Source organism: Tympanuchus pallidicinctus, unplaced genomic scaffold (assembly GCF_026119805.1).
Source record: "Tympanuchus pallidicinctus isolate F22 unplaced genomic scaffold, pur_lepc_1.0 scaffold6, whole genome shotgun sequence".
NCBI lineage: Eukaryota > Metazoa > Chordata > Aves > Galliformes > Phasianidae > Tympanuchus > Tympanuchus pallidicinctus.
The window spans coordinates 14,842,713-14,865,932 of NW_026294780.1; the positions used below are offsets into that span (position 1 = coordinate 14,842,713).

Consider the following 23,220-nt stretch of genomic DNA (forward strand, 5'->3'; position numbering starts at 1 on the left):
CTCTTGTTTTTTAATGTATGGGTCCTTTCAATGTTCAAAAAAGAACAACAAGAAAATCTGTTATAAAAAAAAATGTAATATGCTATGGAGCTCAGGTCAGGCTTTCTTTAAACTCTCTTTTTGTTTCAGTGGCAGGGATGCTGCAAGTTTCACCGGATGAGTTTGCTTCAGCCTTAACAACTGATGTTCAGTATTTTAAAGGTAATCTTTTCCAAGATTACATTCTCATAGATCATGCTTGGTGCCATTTTGATCCTTCTGATTTGAGAATTTTAAAACTGATCATTTTTGTTTTGTATTTCTCATGCCATATTAAACTTGTCTGTTAGGAACATGCAGGATTATCTGCCATGCAGTATGTCAGACTGAATCAGAACTATCTTTATAACATGGAGCAAAGCAGTTTTGCAGTTTGATGCAGATGGACTCCTAGCTTTATAAACCTTATAAATATGACAAGGTCACAGATTTGATATTAATACTAAGAATTGAAGTCAGCAGGAGTGTTTTTTAAAAATATAAGTTTTGAAAAAGTTATTTTCAGTAAAATACTAGTTCTCTTTAATACACCTACCCTTTTCTATTGAAAAAAGTTCATTTTTCCAACCTGAAGATCTTGTGTTAACAGATTTCTTATCTTTGCTGAAGGCTTCTGAAAAACAGTAGTAGCATGTATGGGTATGGCAAAAGAGAAGTAAAAAAAGGTGGAAGGGCTTACTGTAACTAAAATTACTTAAGGCAAGTTTTACAATATGTTTTATTTCCATTTTCTGCTGTTTGTCTTAGGAGACATGATAGTACGGAGACACACTATAGAGATGGCAGAATTTTACCGGGATCTCTTGGCAAAATCTCTGTATGGTCGTTTGTTTAGCTTTCTAATCAACACAATCAACTGCTACCTCCAAAATCAAGATGAAGCTGAAAGGTAGGATTACCATGACAAACTATTAACTATGCCATTATCCGTTCAAATCCAGATCCATAATAGAAACACAGTGGTGTCATTTAACACATTTATGATAGCACTGGCGCTTGAATCTTTAAAATCACTGAAATGTTTCTCAAATGTTTCAGATAACTCCCTCTGTATTTTGTTTCTTTATTTGCTTGCTTGAGTGGACATGGTACTTTATGCAGTTATCTTCATTGGTAGGTAGAATTAGTAGTCACTTAAGAGATGACATTACAGAATGAATTAAGCCTTTCGAGAGACAGATATCTGCCCGACGTTTAGTTTCTGCAGAAGATGCTGTTTCTTTCTCTCCACAACAGTGGCCTTAGAACAGGTTATTAAAAACAGGATTTTATTGAAAGACTTCCAAGTGAACGTTTAAACTTCACTCACTGCTGAATGCACGATGCTGTCCAGTGTGGTTTCATAGAAAAAAAAAAAAAAAAAAAAAAGCAAATTATCATGCATCAATGGGGCAGTCAAAGCCCAACAGCAACAATGAAAAGAAGAAATTTCAGTGGAATCAAAGCATCAAATTAAGACAAGAGCCCTAATTAAATGGTCATATGCATGTGAATTAACAAAGATTCAACATCTCACATGTGCAGGTGAACTTTCTAATGAACATCAAATATAAGGTGTTTTGGCAGTGTTGATAAATGGAAATCCATGGAAGACAGATTTGAGACTCACAAAAAAAGGAAAAGTAATTCTTCTATATATCCCATCTGTCTTGGTTTCAGAGAATAAATAGTTATCTGTGCTCTCTTAGGGCTGTTATGATTTTGAAAACTTTATTTTATTTTATTTTATTTTATTTTATTTTATTTTATTTTATTTTATTTTATTTTATTTTATTTTATTTTATTTTATTTTATTTCTACCCTATACGTAGACCAGTTAATATTAAATAATATTTTGCTTCTACAGGCTTAACCAACAGAAAAGGCTGTCTTGAGAAAGTCAGAGCTTTCTGTCCTTTCCTTGGTTATATGTGACACCTGTTGGAGGCAAAGGGAGGGCTTTACAGTGATATTGAGAGGTTTTATTTGGTCTGTTTCTGACTGTTGAACCCCTTACAATTGCAGACATGTGGACAATCAAGCAGGAGCAACATCCAGATCCATGTTTATTTGAAATACTGTGTTTATAACAAGGAATGACATCCTCACAATACGGTGTTGACTATCGTTGTTGTTCAGTAATGCGTCCTATGATATCTAGAAATCATAGGTTCTTAAAAAAAGTCAAAGCTCTTTGAATATTATTTACCCTCTATTTTTATTGCAATCACATTTGCCTGAGGTGACTATTACTTTGTGAAAATATTTCTTTGTGAAATTATTTCCATCTGTTTAGTAACTTCAAGTCTATGTGATGTTGTAAGTTCTAGCTAAAACACAACATTGGTTTGGTATTGTCAGGAATGTGAAATTATATATATATATATATATATAATTATATATATATATATACATATATAAAATTATACATATATATTTTAATTTATATGTATGTTATATATATATAACATACACCTACTCTTGAAAAAAGAATATTTTTCTTTTAGGTTGGCTAATGGGAACTAACAAGCTCAGGATATATTGGCAGTGCTGACAAGTCATATTAAATTTTAGCAGGCTAACCTCAGCCTGAGGTAGGTTTCAAAACTTGAAGATAAATAGCTTACTTTAAGCATAAATGAAGTTCAGTCTCCTTCATTGATATTTCAATGCATTGCATTCTCCAGCTTAAGATAGGAAAACATACCCGCACCTTTTCTTTTTGTACAGCCTGATCGTATTGATTCACCCGTCATAGTAAATCAGGGCATAGCACAGTTTAAGATGTAGTTTGTATTAGTGCAAGTCATTGCACAAATCTGTGATGTGTTGTTCAAATTTAATTCATATGTGAATTAATCCAGCAATTAGCAGCTTATATCTCCAGTTTGATGCAGTTTTAATAAACCTTAAAGATCCAACAAAACTACCAACTAATGTTGCTAAGTAAAGCTGATAGATCTCAGGCCATGCTTTGTTTCCTGGTGGGAGAATTGCACAGTTGCTACTTACCAGATGGGATAAAGACTTCATCACAAATTAGGGATAAGGTTTTTAGCTCAATTCTCTTTGTTATTATCTTTTTATCTCTTTGTTGTTTCTTTTTTTTTTTTTTTTTTTTTTAATCTCTTCATTATCTTATTGTCTCTTTGTTATTATTATATTGTTGTTGTTGTTATTGTTGTTGTGAGATAGCTTAACTCTACTTCCCTTCTAAATCCATGAGAATTTGTGCAACAGTAAAATTAGGTTTACTGGCTTAGTGCCTGTTAAATAAATAACATTCGACCTTGAAATTTTGAGTAAAGTAGTTACTTGTTTGTAACTTTTATGGTAAAGCTACTGGAATCTGGTTGTTAATATTGATTCCAATTTACCATGACATAGCTTGTTGCTGATCTGGGGTGAAGTAAATATGATGATTACCATTAGATTGAAGAGGAGTGGAGAGGAATCCATGTTTGATTCCACAGCTTAATCAAGCTACTCAGAATCTGGCCTTGAGTATCTCTAGGGACTAAGCGCCCACCACATCTTTGGGCAACCTGTTCCAGTGCCTTACCACTCTCACTGTAAAAGACAATTTTCATTATATCCAACCTACATCTACCCTCTTTAAGTTGGAAACCATTTCCCCTTGTCCTATCAGCACATGCCCTGCTAAAGAGTCTGTCTCCTTCTGTCTTGTTACTCCTCTTTAGATATTGAAAGCCACTATCCAGTCACCTTGGAGCCTTCTCTTCTCCAGGCTGAACGACTCCTCAGCCTGTAGGAGAGGTGTTCCATCCCCCTGTAGACACTCCCACAGATCTCTCCTGAACTGAGGACTCCACATCTGCACACAGTACTCCAGGTCAGGCCTTAACAGCATGGAGTAGAGGGGCAGGATCACTCCTTTGACCTGCTGGCCTTGCTTCTTTTGTTGCAGCTCAGGGAATGGTTGGCTTTCTGGCTTGTTTAGGCACACTGCTGTTTCATGTCCAACTTGCCATCCACCAGTGCCCCGAAGTCCCTTTTGGCAGGGCTGTGCTCTATCCTTTCTTCCCCCAGTTTGTATTGTTAATGGGTCTTGCCTCAAGCCAGGTGTAAGACCTTTCTTTTAACTTTTTTGAACTTCATGAGATTCTTATTGGCACACTGCTCAAGCCTGTCTAGGTCCCAAGCCAGAGGCATCCCATCCCTCTGGTCTGTTGACCACCACACATCTTGGTGTCATCCACAAAATTGCAGAGGATGCACTTGCCACCACTGTCAATATAATTGATGAAGACAAACAGCTGCAATGTTTCCAGCACTGACCCTTGGAGGACACCACTCGTCACTGATCTCGATCCAGACATGGAGCCATTGACCAACACTCTCTGGGCTTGATCCTGCAGGCAGTTCGTCATCCATTGGAAAGTTCACCCATCAAATCCATATCTTTCAAATTTGGAGAGAAGGATGTCATGGGGAGCTGTGTCAAAGGCCTTACTGAAGTTCAGATAGATGACATCAGTGGCTCTTCCTTTGTCCATTGATGCAGTGGCACCATCACAGGAGGCTACTAGATTGGTCAATCAGGATTCACACTTGGTGAAGCCGTATTGGTTCTCCCATATAACCTCCCTGTTTTCCATGTGCCTTAGCATAGCTTCTAGGAGAATGTGCTTCATGATCTTTCCCAGCAGAGGTGATGCTGACAGATCAGCAATACCCTGGGTCATCCTTTTTATCCTTCTTAAAAATAGATGTGATGGTATCCTTCTTTCCAGTCACCTGACCGCTGTGACTTTCTAAATATCACTGAGAGTGGAAATAGGTATCCTGATTTTCCAGTTTGTAGCTAAAAGGGGCTAGAGCAGTCAGGGTTGCCTAAACATGGCATTCCAAAGTACTTGATTGCACTTCAGGAAAGTTCGAACTAGTGATCCAACAGTAGTAATGCAATGTCATTAGATGACATTAAGAATGCCTGATGCATTCTGTACCAGGGCTTTAAATTCTTCAGGATTTAAGGATGCACGTGAACTCTTTTGATATATATTTTTATTTTCTGATGAAAAAAGAGCTAACTACATAGATTTGCTTTAGAATACCTAGATATTGTGTTCCTTATCTGCTATTAAGTAGAAAGTGCAATGTTTTATTATTTATTTTGCAAAGAGTTTCTTATGTGCCCTGGAGATGGGGTTAATGCCAATAAATGTGCTATGTTATAGGCAAGCAAAGTAAGCTAGCACTCAGCTAATCTCTCTCTGTATTACCAAGTCAGCCATAGATTTCTGTTTCAAATAAAGCATATAGAATATATCTGGATCTGTACTTTCTGAAAGTTTCGGTATTCTGACTATGTAATCTTATTCCCAGTGAAATGCAAGTACTACCAGAGAGTAGTTGTGCAACATTTATGTGGGTAAAGGAAAGATCTCAGGAGTCCCATTCTCGAAATTCTTGATACACATCATCTGATTTATAGTATGATCATGAGTGAGATATTTCTGAAATAGAGGTCTGCCCAGCTAAAGAAAAAAATCAGAGCCTAAACTAAAATTTTTATTGATCTGTTATTGAACACAGTAGAAGGATCTTGAGTATGCAGGAGGGACAGAAAGAGATTTCCTATTCAGAATATGAGCCCACAGGAGAACTGTCTTTATATGTGGAGGTAGGGGAAACTTTAAAACATACGGACAGTACAAAGTATTGAGTACAACGTTGTGTGTAGCATCATATTTTGAGATCTGCTTCAATCTGAGTCTTTGCCAGTGTTTCAATGAACAATACAGCACCATGTTTTAAAGTGTAAAACAAATTTTGCTTTAAAGAGCCAGGGAAGTGAATGTGTTGCTAATGAGAGAACTATGGACCTTAAGACAGTTAGCAAAAATGTATCTTATTTCCTGCCATACCTGTCAAGTTGCTCAAAGAAATGTCCGTCAGATGAAGAGTCAGTGTTTCTTTCCACTGTGCCCAACTACTCTTTATCTGTACATCTCATGCTTGGTTATGGTAATTTAAAAAGAAAAACAACAATTGTTGAATAAAATGGCTGAGTGATTTGGAAATTACACCGTCTCCACAAAAATCTCAGAATCTTAAAAAAAATACTCAGAAAAATCACTCTCAAAAGTCTGGTTTGTTAGTAACTGTTTGAGATGAAGAACTTTTACATCTGGGAACATTAAGCTATTGTCTCATGAATAGAACTGTTCAAGAGCCACATTTACGGCAGCAGGTGTCTTCTGTCCCTGTGGAGCACTGAGGATGTCTAGGTAGGATCCTGAGTGCAGCAGGTCTCAGTTGAAGGCTTGGCTATATATCCCATCTAATCCTAGAAATACTTCCTCATTAGCCAGTATTGCTTCTGGTTTATCCAGATGAGACATAAGCTTACTCACTTCCTTCCTTGCTAGCAGAAGTTGGAGGAAGAACAAGAAACCTTATATCTAGGCAGATGAAAAGGTTTAGATTATATAACCTCAGCAAATGCACCTCACTGCCTTGTGTAGGTAGAATATGAAAAGCAGCAATGGAAACGAACCCTATGCATTTCAAAGCTGCAGACTTGACTGAAATGATTGGTCGGAACTATGTAAAGGGAATTCTACTCACCTACATGAGGAACGGCATAAAGTTTGAAAGTTCCTCATGATGAATGACAAGAGGTGCATTAAGATGTTAGATCTTCGTACAGGATGTTTTGTATATGTATGTTGTTTTTAGGAGTTACCAAGACTTTTTATGTCATTTCTTCATAATGCAACTGTTACGCATACAAGATCAAAGGTTGTTTCTAGTCTATGAAGAGCTAATATACAGCAAGAATCATTGTGAAGAAAAAGGCAAAACTAGAGAGATTGTAAAGTATTTTTGGCTGAAAGGCCATTTTGTAAGTCATGAAAATCAAATCAGGTATGGTCAGCATCCACTGTACGTTTAACTATTCACAGCTATGTACTTGTGTCAGAGATGGAAACAGTCTTCAAATATTGGCAAGGTGCTGTTCTTCTAATTTTTATGTGAAAAATTATTGTTAAATCCCAGAAGATATAATAATAATAATACAGTAAAAGTAATTACTATTTTAATAATTGAATTTCATGTCCATATAAAATGGAAGTGTCACCTTGTCTTATCTTCTAAATAAGTACAGAACATTACCTCATGAAACTGAAGGTTTGCTCACCAGTATTTTATGTTAACTGTTCTACTTACTCATATTAAATGTTGAATGTCTGAAACATAGTGAAGACAATTGTCATTGATGCTCAGCAATCATAAAAAATTGGGTAAAATAAAGGAATTCTTCAGAACAAAAATACTGTTTTTAATACTTGCTCTTTTAGACGCAAGTGACATGCTCTTTCATTTCTAAACAAGGAATCATGCATGCTTTATTTTGCCTTGGGAATCTCTGCTATGTTTAATTTAAAGAAAGTAATTTTCTTAGAATTAATATGATTGACAGATAGCCAAGAAACTGTATATGGACCCCTCTGTCTGAGGAGAAAGGTAGTATGAAACAGGGGAAGACAGAAAATAAAGTAAAATAATTTGTAACTGTAAAATGTGTAATTTTGATGTTGCTCTGTCTGTTGCTATTTAATTTGCAAAATATGGGCAGTGTTAGTCGTAATCATAGAATAATCATAAGCATAGATTGCAAGGGACCTTAAAGATAATCTAGTTCAAATCCCCCTCATAGGGAATATTCCAGTACATAAAATTACTGTCATTCTTCGTGAAATGTTGCATATAAGTGTCACGATACAGGAAGAAATTATTACCATCCTAGTGGAGACAGCTCCTTGTTCTATATTTGCCCTGTTGATAGGGTTTTCATATAGTGTGTACATCTTCTAACATTTCACAGCCAAGTTTATCAGGTGGAGTTCAACAAAATATTAGGGTGATATGTTTTCCTGTCAAGTAGATACATCTCCATGAAAATTAAAGTGTTTCTCAGAGATGCCACAATTTTAATAAGTAATATCACTTGAAGTAGATCATACACTTTCCCTGAGAGTGCTAGAAACTTGGACAAGGGTGGTGTTGGTTTTTTTGCCTGATGTAGAGTGTTTTTGTAGATCAATTTGTTTTGGTCTCTTCCTTATGCAAATGCTTACGTATTTATTGAGAAAGAATCAGGAAGACTGATTTGACAAAACAACAGTCATGGCACTCAGCCGGGATGTAAGCAATCCAACCTCAAATCCATTCACTGAATTAAACAGAGAAGGGATGATCTGTTCCTTCAATATTAAGTACATCCTAATAATTGTGATATATAAAGCAGTATTTCAGCTACTGTGTTACACAGCAGTTCCTGTTACACTTTCCTATGAAAGGTTATAGCTAAATAACAAAACAATAAAGAATGGAATCATATCAAGTAATCTGAAATTCCAAGCAATTCCACGCTTTTTTTTTTTCCAAAACTTTTTTGAATAACATGATAATTCTGGTCTTCAAGCATTATTCACAAGTAGTTTGTTTTGAAAATTTCTAATCCTTTTTCATAAAAGTGAACAAGTTTTTTTCAAAACACATTAAGACGAGGAATGTACATCCATCTAATCAGTAACACTTGAGAATAAGGCTTACCTTTTTGCATACCATTTAGATCACACTCAGAGGAGATAATGATACATCTATATGCTTCTTGTTGCAGAAATTTCCTTGGGGGCTAATCAACCTCACGATAACCTCTCTTGCCCAATAAAGTCATTGTAGGCTAGATTTATTACGCAGCTCTCATTGTCTGACATTTATGTGTATAACCAGTCTCGTGACAATGAGTAGTGCATTGAACGCCTTAGAAATGAAGACAAACTTCATGGATATCGTTTCTGAAGAAGGCTCTTCTAGTCCCTAAGGACTGTTTTGTTTTTGTTATTTTCTTTCTAGTCTGTTTTGCAGTACTCTTATGTTATTATTATTTTACTGTTTTGAATGTTATATGGGATTTGCTTTCAGGGCTGCTGGATCCTGATCCAAGTGAATGGTACTGATGGTAATTTTATATTGACTATAGTAGACCTGTAATGAAGCACTAAGTAGTGGATCATCTTTTTTTCTGTTTTCTTCTATAATGTGGTATATACAAAAATCTAAAAGAGGAAATATGGAGGAAAAATGTGGAAGTAGATCACAGAAACAGAAGGCTGCAATATCATCTGCAAGCATTTACATATAGTACGTACATTTACAAATTGTGATGTAAAAGAGAAAGGAAAACTCATCTGCTTTAGAAGGCATCCATTTCCTTTCTCATGAATGGAAAGATTTTTGCTTTTCTTTTTTTCTCCTCTCCAAGACAGCTATTGGCTATAATGGGAAGTCTTTCATTTTACTTGGAGATTACTTCATCCTGAAGAAATTCACACTGCATTCATAGCGAAACTACAACCTGCTTTTGACAGGTGTTTCTCTCTTTAATGTTACATGAAGAAAAAAGTCAGACTCAGTCACCCCAGCATTGTTATATAAAGTTCTCAAATTCTTCTAAAGCAAGAAATAGGGTATCCCAAACATTCATTTTTCTCTTGTAATGGCTTAAGTTCTCCTTCAGATTTGGATGACAATCTTAGTCCTAACTAAGTAGAGAATAATAGCTCCTTTGTCCATTTCCGATTTTCCTTATCTAAATCCTAGGTGACTATCCTATCCTAGTCCTTACTGGGCAAAAATAAAGCCATTTTCTTGATAGAGGTGTATGATAAATAAGGTACACTGCCAACAGGTTCTTTTTTTCATATACAGAGAAGAAATGTCTGTCCTCTTCATGCCAAAATCCTCACTGTTCTTTCTCCTGGGAGATGTAACCTCTTGTGCAGGTGGAGCTCAGATCCTCTGCTTGATTCTGGCAAATGGGACTTTGACTTAATGATCCCTTGATGTGCATTCAGTAGAGTTGTTCTGGTTGTTGAGGAAATAGAAACTGAAAATAGTGACTGAGTGCATTCAGACAATTTAGAAACTTCCCTTCAGTGGCTGTTCTTCATCTGAGTGAATAGATACCTACATCTTTAGAAACTGGATTTTGAAGAAACTAAGCATTTTTTCCCATTCTTTTTCAAATTTATTTTACAAGACAGTTACTAAAACAATCTCAACACTTTATTTATCTTTTATGTGAGAGAATGGTGAGTAGAATTTTTATTCTGTTGTATATATAGTCTGCATGTGTGCTTCAAACCATTTTTTTTTTTTTAAATGAAGGCCGTTTTCATGCTAGAGCAGAAACTTTTGTAAGGAACAACACATATATTATTCTCTTGCTTGAAATCTTATTATTTATAATATGTGGTGTTTTGTTGTTTTGTTTTTTTTTTTCAGCGATCGGATATTTGAAATTGGAATTCTGGATATTTTTGGATTTGAAGAATTTCAAAGGAATACTTTTGAGCAGGTAAATAGCTTTGTTTTTTTGAATTCACTATAGCTGTCCATCATCCACAAAGATAAAGTTTCTTTTTTAGCCAAACAAATGTTTTGATCAGAAAATAAATTTCAAGAAGGAAAAAACCTGTTCATAATTTTTTTTTTTTTCTCTGTGTTCATGTATGGGTTTGAAGTAAAACCCAGGCTTTGTTGAGTTACAGCGTTATTCATAATTTTAAATAACCTGGTAAACATCTATCATAATGATTTGAAAGAGCGGTAGTATCAGCACTGAAAGACAACCTGAGGAGAGTAGTTAGTGCTGTCTATTTTCACGCTTGTGAAAGCGATCCTTCTGCTGGGTCAGCGAGTAGGAGGAAAATAGACTGGATTGAGATGAAGACCAAAAAGTCTTCAGATGCCTCAGATAAAAAAGAAAAGAATGACAATGCTTCATTCTTTGAAGTGCTGTTACTGGCAGATGCATCTCTTTGTGACTTTTCAAAATAAGACTTTAAAAGTTGAATTACATCCATGGAAAATAAATTAAACTTTAGCTGAATGAATACCTGAAAATCCTTTAAGTATGAAATATCTTTTTGAAAACTGGATCCTCCTTGCCTTTAACGCTACTCTCTGATCAACAAAGCTCTTGTCGAGTGCATATTCCAGAGGACATTAGCAACTGTACACTGCATGCTGTAAGAGATGTGTAAGTTTTTGTTGTTCATTCAGTTACACAGCAGAAGAAAATCAGAGCAGTAGAAAGAAGAAAACAAAGGACCTCTTATTGTTTGAAATTAGAATTTGCCCCTTTGTTTCAGTTAATCCATTGTTTTATGGCTCAACTTTCTCATGATATGGGTGTCATCGTGCCATATCAGTTCAGTATGTCTAGCATATTTACATGGATGTAGTTTCCAAAAATCTGAAAACACAAAAAGGTGAGTTTACCTTTGTCTTCAAAGTAACATTTAAGAATACAATAACATATTTCCAGTTCCCCTCTCGCAAAACTTTTTTTGCTGTTACAGTTCTGCCTAGCTTGAAAGCTTTGCTGGCCTAAAGATGATTGCCAATATCCATAGCCATATCCATTCAGTGAGAATATCTTATTTGGGGGCAAATATAAAATGAAAAATAGAAAACATCTTGATAGACTGAGGATATGTCCACTCAAAACTAATCCCATAATCTCAGCAGTTGGACTTGATAATCTCTGGAGGTCCTTTCCAACCCCTACGATTCTGTGATTCTGTGATAAAACCTAATGATTAACAAGGATAAAATATTCCAGACATTCTAGAATTTCAGAAGAGAGTAGTGCATCTTGAGACTTACTGACTTTTTGTTTTTCTTTTCACTGACTCTTTTCTGCATTGTTTTCTGTCATGAAATACATGCAACTTCTGTGACTGATATCACAAAAAATACCATGAATTCTTTCAAAAATAAATCATTTTCTGCTTAGCAACTGCAGATGTTGCTTAACATGAGCCCAACAGGAAAATGAGTAAAAGTAGTTTTCGTATTTCTACATGGTGAACGTGGTAATTTCAAAGTCAACTGTGAATTGTTATTGTATTTTGTTAGTAAACAAGTATGTATCAGGAGACACTGACTGTCCCCCCAATTGGACTGAGTGGGTTTTATTGAGTAATACTGAGTAACAGTATGGGTCATTAAATCAGAAACTAGTGAATTGCATTCCTTAAAAGACAGAATGGTGGTGAGGGAATTACAAAGTTCATTTTCATATCAACTCTGTAGTGTGGTTAACACATCAGATTCCTGAAGCGATAGGTTGCAGTATCAGCAACCTATCAGCAAACGGAAGCAGATTGTATCTCCACATGGCGCAATGTAATCACGCGGACACACATACTGCAAACTGCCTGCACTCAGGAGCTGTGCAGCAGTCTAGCCTCGCTCAGTATCCTGCCTGGACTAGTTAACTCTGTTGATAAACAGGCTTGCAGCCCAGATATGGTCCTCATGCAAAGCACTGCATCATGTCTGCAAACACGTCCAGTGTCAAGGCCTGTGATTGCAGAACGTTAACAGTAAAATGGGAGTAGCAGCTGAACAGAGTAGGAGCTGTAAAAATTATTTTTTCATTACATTTAGATTAACATATTTTAAAATGGCACTGCAAAAGTAATTTGGCAGAAATTCTTTCGTTTCAAATTAGTGTAAGACAAGGCATTCTGTTCGTCCGCTTTCATGAAAATAGTCATAATATTTTTTTAAGAAGGAATAAAAACCCGTGATTGCTGCAATCTGGGGATGTTCCAAGATGTGTGAATCTTTCTGGTGACTCAATTCAGGTCAGTTGGTAGACATGCTAATAGAACATTTAAAATAAGCCAACGAAGAGCTAAGAGGATGACGAAGGGACTGGAGCACCTCTCCTGTGAGAGGTGAGAGAGCTGGGACTGCTCAGCCTGGTGAGGGCTCAGGAAGATCTCAGCAAAATATACAAATACCTAAAGGGAGAGTGCAAAGAGGTTGGAGCTAGGCTTTCCTCAGTGCTGCCCAATGCCAAGACAAAAGGCCATGTGCGCAGGAGGCTCCCTCTGAAACCCAGGAAGCTCTTATGAGCTGATGAGGTCTTCTCCTTGGACACACTGAAAACCATCTGGACATGGTCCTGGACAACCTGTTCTAGGTAACTCTTGTTGAGCAGAAAGACTGAACCAGATCATCTTCAAAGGTTCCTTCCAGCTTACACCATTCTTTCTTTGATTCTCTGGTCAGATATGTTGCAGTCATTTCAGGAAACAGCAATGTCAGTTTTCGGTGGTTTTTTAGGACCCTTATTTGAGAGCAACTGCTTTTTTTTTTCTGTTTAATTTGCACTTCTTTAGAAGTAGAAAATGTCTTCTGCTCTTCTGATAATGTTTAAAGCTAGATTAGATCTTATCCATAGTCCTTCACAGCACAACTCCAAATAATCAGATAAGGAATGCTGCTGTGTTCTTTATACCATTATGGCACTGTGTTCTCTGACTGCAAGAGAATACAAATGAACTCATGGCAAATGAATATAAGCCGTAAGCAGGAGAGAAGGTGGATGAAGTTGTCCGCATCATTTTCCCCTAATTCTTTCTATGTTTATTATATCAGAAGGACCAGATGGTAAAGTAGAAAGAGTAGCACATCTTTCTCACATGTAAACTCAGAGTAATCAAGATCTGTAATTGTGGAAGATTATAAAAAAACAATAATGCAGTTAAGTAAAATAGGCTCTAATAGAGTATTTCCTCTCTGTTGTCCAAATCAAGTGATAAACTGAAAAAATATTTAGCTTTTGCTAAGTAATGTATTTAGCTCTTGAACGGTCTTTTTCATCTGTAGACCTCTTATGAATTGCGGAAAAACCTGTAACCTCTTTTTTACAGGAAATGTAAGTGATTTACCTGAGTCAGGACTGAGACAGTCAAGTGTCTCTTGACTTTCATTCAACTCTATGCCTATTAAAGTGTGTTCAGTAGTAGAGAAGTGTGTCTCATGTGGCAGCTCAGTGCTGTATTCATTTTACCGTAGTGGTCAGCTGGCTCCTAGAGCACAGTGCGTTGCCTGCTCCACTCAAGACTTCACCACTTCAGAGTCACTACAGTGAGGCAAAAAAGCTTCTACAGTCCAGCTGTGTTCACATGAATTTTGGCCTGCGTTTATTACTAGGTTTAGAAAGTCTTTTAAATAATTACTTAACTTTGCTGAGACTTCATTTGATTTTGTCATGTCACCTTCTCTAGCCAAATCAGTCATAATGAAATAATTTTTAAAATAAATTACTTTTCCTCATCCATAAGCCTTTTTCTAGCTATCTAAATATAAGTTCATGTTGCCTATTACAGAGATAGGTAGACATGAATAGGTAAAAGTTACATAAATTAACATTCCTATGGTCATTACAGTCTCAGTGATAGCAGATGGGAGGTCAGTACGCAAGTGTCTGCATTGAGGCAATCTGAAACACAATTCAATATCTAATTTTATACAGAAAAATAAATCTTATTTGGTGTTAGCTCTCCTGAGGAATAAAATTGTGGTCCAGCTAGCCTTCATGCGCAGGAAGGCTTTATTATCCCTGCCAGAAAACAGCAAGAGCCAGCTGCCCTGTCCAGTGAACCTGTCATGCCCATCATAATGGTCACTGTCATGCATGGTCTGATCATGGTGGGCAGAGCCAGGATCAGTAACTGGGACCATCATGAGCAGTGAGGCAGCAAGCAGCAAGTCAGGGCTCGGGTCCCATCAGGAGCAGTTAAAGACATGTCTGGAAACTGGCACTGCCATGGGGCCTCTAGGACAGATACAGGACACAGACATGGGGAGGGGCCCAGAGGAAACTGAGCAGGACCATAAGAATTAGTGCCCTCAGGGGCCTTACAACCCTGTGCTATAATTTATTCCCCGACCCAGTTTCTGACAGTCTTTCACTCCTTGTGGCTTTTGTCATGTTGTAGTCTTGTTCCCCGTCAGTCTCTTTGTACTTTTTTCATTCTACTCACATTTGTTTCATTTGGGCAGGATGCTTATCTGCCCAGTGCCACAGAAAGCCACTGGAAAATCAGTGTTAGTCTTTTTTAAAGTTGGCTACCTCAGTATGCTCACTGACTTGTACCTGACATTAAAATGCTCCTTTTTATTATTATTATTATTATGTTTTCTTTTTTCTTTTACAGTAGAAACGGTGAGGCTGAAAATAAAATCCTTTATCTATAAATTTAGACTCCCAGACAGGGAGATAGGGGAAATGCTGCCCAAGGTCTTTTCTTAACTGGCTTCTTGCTTTTTCACAGCAGCACCCCATTGATCCCATTACAGCAGTATTCATGACCAGCAGTAGGAGGGAAAAAGTGGTGTGGATGTCTAAGTCCAGATTCCTTCAAATAAAGAACTGTTATTATCTTATTAGTTCCTTGCTTGTTTAATATTCTTGTGTGTTCGTAATCAGGTGGATGTATATTCCAGTTTGTACTGAAATTTTATCCTTTACGGAAGAGCTTTACAGACTCTTTCTTGTGGAAGGACTTTCAGGTAGCAAATATACATAACAAAATTTTAATATATGAGGGTTGCTCTGAATGTAATGTTCTCTATTTTATTATGTTGGCCCACAATGTCAGGGACAGATGTTGGTGGTATGGCAGTAGAGGCAGAGCCTTCCCACCAATATTCCATTACATGTTGTTGCCGTGTGAAAGATGGCAGCAGAGGGGCGATCTGACAGTGGTGTCTGACATGGAAGTGAAGGTGGAGCAAAGGTGTGCTGCTGAATTCCTCCATGTGGGAAGAATGGCATCCACTGTCATTCACTGATGCTTGCTGAACGTTTCTGGAGACCAAACAATGGATGTGAGTACAGTGAGGTGGTGGGCAGTGTGCTTCAGCAATGGTGACAGCAATGGTGGGTCATCTCCACTGGTGCAGTTTTTTGTGACTGTGGCATACAGGCTCTTGTTTGTTGCTGGTGAAAATGCATAGCTAATGGTAGTGAAAATGTTGAAAAAGAGTGATTTTTCGCTGATAATCTGCTTTATCAAACAATGTTATTGTGCTCTTTATATCTGTTGCAGTTTCTCTGGAAATTAATAGAAGGCATTACTTTCAGGCTGAACTTTGTAGCACTGTCATAGAATCATAGAATGGCTTGGGTTGGAAGGGACGTCGAGGATCATCAAGTTCCAAACCCCTGCCACATGCGGGGCCACCAACCTCTGTATCTGATACTAGACCAGGCTGCCCAAGATAACATAAATTCTCTGTGAAATCAAGTTCTTCTGATAGAGTCAGAAGCACTATGAGTTTGTGCTGATTCTGCATGGAACACAAGAATTCTGTATTAGGTTCTAAAAAACAAAGGAAGAAAAGTGATAATTTCTAGTGTTATACATTCATTAAAATTATTCTAATTGGTACTCTGCATAAAAGCTGTGGAAATCCAGAAACTGTTGCACAAAGTAGTAAAAGACAAAAGAGATGCGTGTATATATATGTATCTATATATGTTTTTTTTCTCTTAAAGTAGTAGATACAAGAGGGAATAGTAACCAATATACTTCTGAGAAATGAGTGATTGCCTACCTTTAGGCAATCTAAAAATATTTTCTGTATCTGTTCTTAGTAAACAGAAGTTGAGAAGTTGATTCAGCCTTCCATTATCTCAGAATCATGTTTTTGTGAAAAGCTGGAGCACGTCTTTACAAATTAAACTTGCTGTCATAATTCCATTGTCTTGGCCAAAAAAATACATTCTGGTGGATGAGTTGATATGACAGGGGTAAGCTTTACTCAGTGCTCTTAATATACATCCCTTGAGTGAGCTAATCCTTCTGCACAAGGAAGGATGTAAGCAAGCTTTGTAGGAGATGTTTACATCCATTGGTCCCCCACTGGTTTCTCCATTTTTTTTCTTTTTTTTGCTATGCTTTTTCAGATGTTATTTTCTATACAGTGAGAAGCAAGGAAACAAAAACAAAAGCAAACAAACAAAAAAAACTCCAAAACATTAATGATAGTTGCTTTTCAGACTTTGGAGCACAGTATAATTTTCTACCTTAATTTTAGTTTTGAGTATGCTGCCAAATGCGGTAAAGGAAGAGAGGTTAAGTTAATGTAGTGAAAGTCTACCAGTTTTACCAGATGGCACTCCATTTTTTTTTCCCAAATACTGCAATTTGCATGCTACTTCAAGTTCAGTTTAAAGACTTGAACTTGACCTTTTTGCTTTTTTTTGTTTTCTTTCAATATCTTAGAGGTACCTTTTAATGAAGACTCTGACACATATATTGTGTGGGTTTTTTTCCCACCTACACATGACAGTGAGTTAGGATTAGAAAGGAAAGTGGAACAGAAGGTTTCTAGTGAAGAAACATACAATGGAGACAATTAAAAGCATGCAAAGCGTAGTATAAGCATATTTAATGACAAGAAGCATCATTGGTAATGCTGAGTAACTCCATAACGTTAAGTAAGTGTACAGTGCTTAGAGGTACTCCCACAACATTTATTTTGGGAAAAAAATCATTACTGCTACATTTCCATCTAGTTTGCATGGGTGACATTAAGTACATGTGCTTTTCTCAATTTTTCTTTGGACAGGAAACATGTCATTATTTTATAAACCTCATGTGACAGACCAAAAGAAGATGAGTTAGCAAAGGTAGCTGTGTTCATTTTCATCAAATTTCTACATTTCATCTGCTTTAACTGTTACAGCAACTTGTTTCAAGCATTTAATTTAGAACCTGCAGTTTATCACCTTTTTTCCTGTGGGATGTATAAAACATTGAAATGGGGAATTATATGGTGAGAGTGTTTTGCTTTTCAGCAGCCGTTGGCTGCACTCCTGGTGCTCATTCTGCAGAGCTGCTGCTCACAACCACTGCTAGATAGAACAGTGAGTTTATAAGTTTATGGGGATTTTGTCAGCTTCTCTTATGGTAAAATTAATTAATGGAATAATTAAATTGCTCTCTAAAGATCTCATTTGTAAATATACATGGCAAGTGTCATGTCAATGCTTTACATGTCCTGTGAAGTATAAGCTTGTAATGTTATACATGTTTTCTAAAGTAATGCTAAGAGTCTTCTGAAGAGATTTTGGAACTAGAATTTGAATTTGGGAAGCAAGCGGCAAAGCATATGTTTGCCTGACACAAAATTTAAAAAGCTTTCTCCTTCCATTAAATAATTGAATAATATAAATCAATTTTATACTTTCAGAGTTAACAAAATAAGACAAAAATCCTGCTTTTAAAAAACAGTGTTATTATTTGAAGCTGTCTTTTGTCTTCACTTTCATGCATTGGTAAAGACAATTAGTAACAGACATTTGGTTACGAAATGTGTTTCTTGTTCTATTTCTTCTTATAGTTACTGACAGTGGCCTACTTCATTGTAGAACAAATGCAAGGTGGCTATTCTAGCATGAGGAGCTGATGGAAAACTCAGGCAGCTATAATTCTTTTCTCATTGTCTTTCCCTTACCTGTTTTTTTTTAAGCCTGTATATTTATGCTTGATCTAAATGTTTCATATTTTTAACATGTCTTGCTGGTGGAATTAATTTTTTACAATTTGTTCATGGAAGGTCTAGCTTATGGCCAAAACAAATATGTGACTGGTTTAATGTTAAAAGAGACTTTGTGCAGACGTTCCTTCCATCATTCCTCATACAAAGTGTCTTCCAACCCTCTGAGTTTCTGTTTTCTTAATTTCGTAGTGATAGTTAATACACCATTGGAGGAGATTTTAGAATTTCCCACTAGAATTTCCATTTTAATATAAATAAAATAGTTTAAGATTTATTCAACAAAGTTATTAAACTTTGAAGATTATGAACTTCGAATAAAGTACAGAAGGTTCCAGAATAAGCTGATTGAAGCCTCACCTATTGGTAAATGGAAACAATTTGAACTATTTATTTTAGAAAAGTGTCACTAAAGTCTTAAAAGGCAATCAAAGTAAATATTTGAGAGTTTTTTATATTATTTATCTTCACAGACTTTGAACTTTTCTATTGAAGACTGTCTTCTTGCCAACTTTCCCTTAGAATATCAATAAAATGGAGGGAGTCATCTAGTAAAATTTTGCTAGGTGTTTTATATGGTCTATTTGAACAAAACCCAGTGAGTTCTGGTGCTCTTCTATGTGGAAGCAGGGTTTGAACATATTTGCTAATACTAAAATAATTACATAATCGGGATCTTAAGCAAATGTGTAATTTTTTTTATTTATTTATTTATTTTTCAAAAAGCACATTGCATCTGCATAGTCTCCCTGAATATATACAGCAGAGGAACATTGAGCATAACAGTTTATACTTAGAGTTGCTCTACTTCAATCAATGGAATTAGAATAAATTTGCACTGTTTGTTAGGGGTGGTATTTGATGATTCTTATGAGGAATTCGCAGTGATCTATGCAGACAGAAAACTGTTTATTCCCAGTATAATACTAATAGCTGTTAAAATGTAAATTTCCCTAGGGTCTTCCTAATCTGTGGTCTACAGAGAGATAATATGTTGTGAAATGATGTTTCATCAAATTTAATATTAGATGTACAGTAAACCCTACACCAATTAATTATCCAGTAGACTTCTAATCTTTATGTTTTCTTTGTTTTGCAATAGCTGTGCATCAATATGACCAATGAGAAGATACATCAGTATATCAATGAAGTGCTTTTCCTACAAGAGCAAACAGAATGTGTACAAGAAGGAGTTACCATAGAAACTGTGTACTCTCCAGGAAACCATACTGCAGCCTTGGATTTTTTCTTTCAGGTAGTCTTCAGATTCACTTTATATCATTTGTATTTATATACATACTCCACAACACAGATTAATACAACGCTTTGCTGTATTTTCTGGTTTATTGAGAAAGTCTGTGGTCATTATATCTGCTCTTAAAACTTGAGGGCTAACAGCTTTGTAACAATCTAGGGTTGAAGAAGACGTAACAGAAAGTCGTTGCCCACATGGATTCACTTGTAGTATCTGCGTATCCTGCTGTATTCTGGATGCAGCTATAGTACTGACCAGTCTCTGCTGTGACTTCAGCAGTTTTCTTTGTGCCTGGAGCTACTTTTTGGTGTAAAATTTCTAACAAGAACATAGCCCGATCAGTTTCCTAAAAGATCAGCAATGATTATCATTTTTGACAAATGAAATATTATTCCCTGAGTTTATTGCAGAGTTATCTTTTGGAGACTTAACAGAATATTTATATTGTTGGGTTTTTTTTCCTTTCCTTTCCATAAGATGATGTGTTACATGTGTATCCTGCTAAATTACAAGCTGTTTTATTTCACAAGCAACGAATTCTGCTGCATAAAAACAGAAAAGTCTATTTTTCATTTCAGAAACCGTCAGGCTTTTTGTCAATGCTAGATGAAGAAAGCCAATCTAATTGGTCAGTGGAACAGAGTCTTTCTAAACGGATTCAGTCTTACCTGGATACATCAGACACAAATACAGTGTATTCCTCCACAAAAGATGGAAATGGCAACCTTGCACCAAAGGAACAGGGCTCTACCTTCACTGTTATGCATTATGCTGGCCGGGTAAGTTCTTTGAGTGATTGGTTACACACAGTTTGTGAAAAAGAGTAAATTCTGCAAGGGCTGTCCAACATCTGGTTGTAAATAACAATTCACTTTTTAATGATAAATTTTCAGGCTACAGCTTAGTATCAATGCAATACGTGTATAGAATCAGTAAACACCCCTATGGTGTTTTCTAGTAGTGTTACAGAATGGGTATGTGTTGAGCAGGCCTGTTTTTAGCAGAATTGTGTCTACATAACTCCAACTCCTAAATTGTGTCTTCACTGCTTCATTAGGAAGAGGGGAAATTGCAGTATCTTGCATAAATGTTTAATCCTCTTTTAGTTGGTTTTTACTTTGCTTTCCGAAGTTATTTCAGAGCAGTAAATGTTCTTTGCAGATCCTGTGCTGTATTTATAGGTACCATGGATACCAGTATGAATCTGGTTCAAGAAAAAAATGCATATTTTGTTGCTAATCTAACTAAAATATCTTTTTTTCTCTCTCTTTTTTCCATTGAAATCTCAGAACATTGCTATGTCTCTCAATCTGTCTGTGAAACAAGATGAATGTTTGTCACTGTTGATGGCAAAAGCACAATCAGTTTTGTTAGATAGGCCTCTTACCCTTTTCTTTCCAATACTTTCCCATTTTCACATTCCCTCCACAATGACCTGTGGCCATAATCAAGTGAAATAGTTATACATTTAATTTTTTTTTATAATCTGACAGGTCGCTCCTGCTATACTTAATATGATGTGCTGCCACTTCTCTCTGTTCTAGGCATAGTATTTGAAATAAGCTAACAAAATAGTAGAGGCATAATAAATTGGAGTTCTCTGCTACCTCTTTTAAAAAATTTCCAATTAAGTCAGGTGAGAATATAAATTGAAAGTTGCAGGAATCAGTCCTTACATTTGAACAAACATCTGAAACAAGCACTGTGTTCTTTCATACTCTCCAAGTCTTAAGCAGTGATTCCATGAGCTGTCTCTTCACTGATGGAATCCTGTACAAGCTTTGTGCCTGTCAAATTGAGAATCTGTGTTCAGCTGATATGTGTAGGATCTACAATATTGTGATCACATGCACTGTGTTGTTCATAAATATGAATGTACTTGCTATTGGTTGATGACTTTGCATATTAGGTGACTTTAAAAACCCAAGAACTCAGGAAAGCCTGCAGAATCTGGCTTTTTCATGACAGAGTAGTGCTATGTGACCTCTTAAGTAATCGCTTCAGAAGCCACATGGACACTGCAGGTACTTCAGCTCAACCAAACAACTGACACCTGGGTGCTCCTCTCTTTACCTAAGCAAGAGACAGAAGAATTGAGTTCAGTGAGCAAGAAACAGGGCAATTATAATAAAGTCTTTTGATTGGAATACATATTACAATGCTAAAACCAAGTGTTACAGCTTTTCTGCTCCTTTCTCTGAAAGGTAATTAGAGCAACCTTACCTTCATGTGATTGTCCATGTAGCAAATGCTGGGAGTTTTTCCAGTATGCTGCTAAAATATCAGTTTGGATTCAGAAGTGAGCTCTTGCGAGGATAAGAACAAAAGAAAAATAGCTCTCATCTGTGGTGCTAAAGGTTGATAACACTTTCTGCTATGACAAATAGTTAGGTGGAACAGATTTATGCTACTGACTATTGGCAGTGGGTACTCTTTGGGAGATAAGTTCAAGACTTGCCTCCAAAATAAGACTTGCTGGCTCTGTCATATCTCTAGGAAACATTATGTCCCCTGAGCTGTCCAGAGAGATGAGAAATAGGGCTGTACATGCTTGGCTTCTTTGACCAGATTTGTCTTTTGCAGCAATATATTGAAATATATATGGAAAGGTCTATTTTGTGGCTCTCACTTGGCAGCAGTGATGTTCTGACGCAGGCAAATTTGTTCCTGGCCAATGATAGAACTATGGTCATTATGGAAAGGATAAAGAGTATTTGGGCAGTACTTAAATTCTTAACCTAAATAGTCTGAATATCTCCCTGGTGGCTCTACTTTCATCATGAGGCCTTCTACTTAGGCCCAAATTATTTGCCAAAGGTAAATGATTTGAATACCTCTGCTACTGAGACAGAGTTAGATAACAGTGCAATGAATGTTTTGTGACATTTATTAGCGCTTAAGGTGATAGAGTGAAGAGCTAACAAACGGCACTAGATGTCTAAATTTCTTTGTAATTGTGTTCTGTAGTTCTTAGGTAAATATATTTTCTTATAGTTGTGTTGTGATTATCCAAATTTGTCAAGGCAGTTCTAAAAAGCTTCCATGCACCAGAGAACTGATAAGAAAGCAGCAGCAAGGCATCCGTATTAATATCACAGTCACAGCAATAAGCACATTTCTTGAAAATGAAAGTTTTCTTACTTTGGAAAGAAGGACTGGGTAGGAACATTTATTAATGTTGAAGTTTCAGGTGTCAGGTTCTGAAACTTAAACTGTGAGTGGTCCGGAGTACACTTTTCATTAATGTGTGTTTTATCCTTGCATGGTTGTTTACATTTTTTTCTTTTGTTACATAGACTCTTGGTTTGACCTTTTCTAATAATAGTAATAACATTTAATCTAAAATTATGAATAAATAGATGGCTTTTCAAGTAATATAAATTCACACATTCTTTTGAAGTCAGTGGAGATCCTTCAGTTTACATTAGCCTAGGAGCTATGCCAGACTGTCAGGTTGTACTTTGCAACCGTATGGCATTAAAATGTTCATGTCACTGCCAAAAGAGAAGAGTTCCTGTGCAAGCGCTTAACAGCCCCTACTT

At 36.4% G+C, this 23,220-nt stretch overlaps 1 protein-coding gene across 2 annotated transcripts in view; it reads left to right on the top strand.

Annotated features, from left to right (window-relative positions):
* Positions 1-23,220, top strand: part of MYO16 (myosin XVI) — a 345,270-nt gene that overhangs the window by 233,322 nt on the left and 88,728 nt on the right. For both annotated transcript variants that reach the window (XM_052705804.1, XM_052705803.1), the window contains exons 19-23: positions 130-201; positions 787-928; positions 10,339-10,411; positions 19,526-19,678; positions 20,257-20,457. In XM_052705804.1, the coding sequence (XP_052561764.1) occupies positions 130-201; positions 787-928; positions 10,339-10,411; positions 19,526-19,678; positions 20,257-20,457 (641 nt within the window). The remainder of the gene's footprint in view (positions 1-129; positions 202-786; positions 929-10,338; positions 10,412-19,525; positions 19,679-20,256; positions 20,458-23,220) is intronic.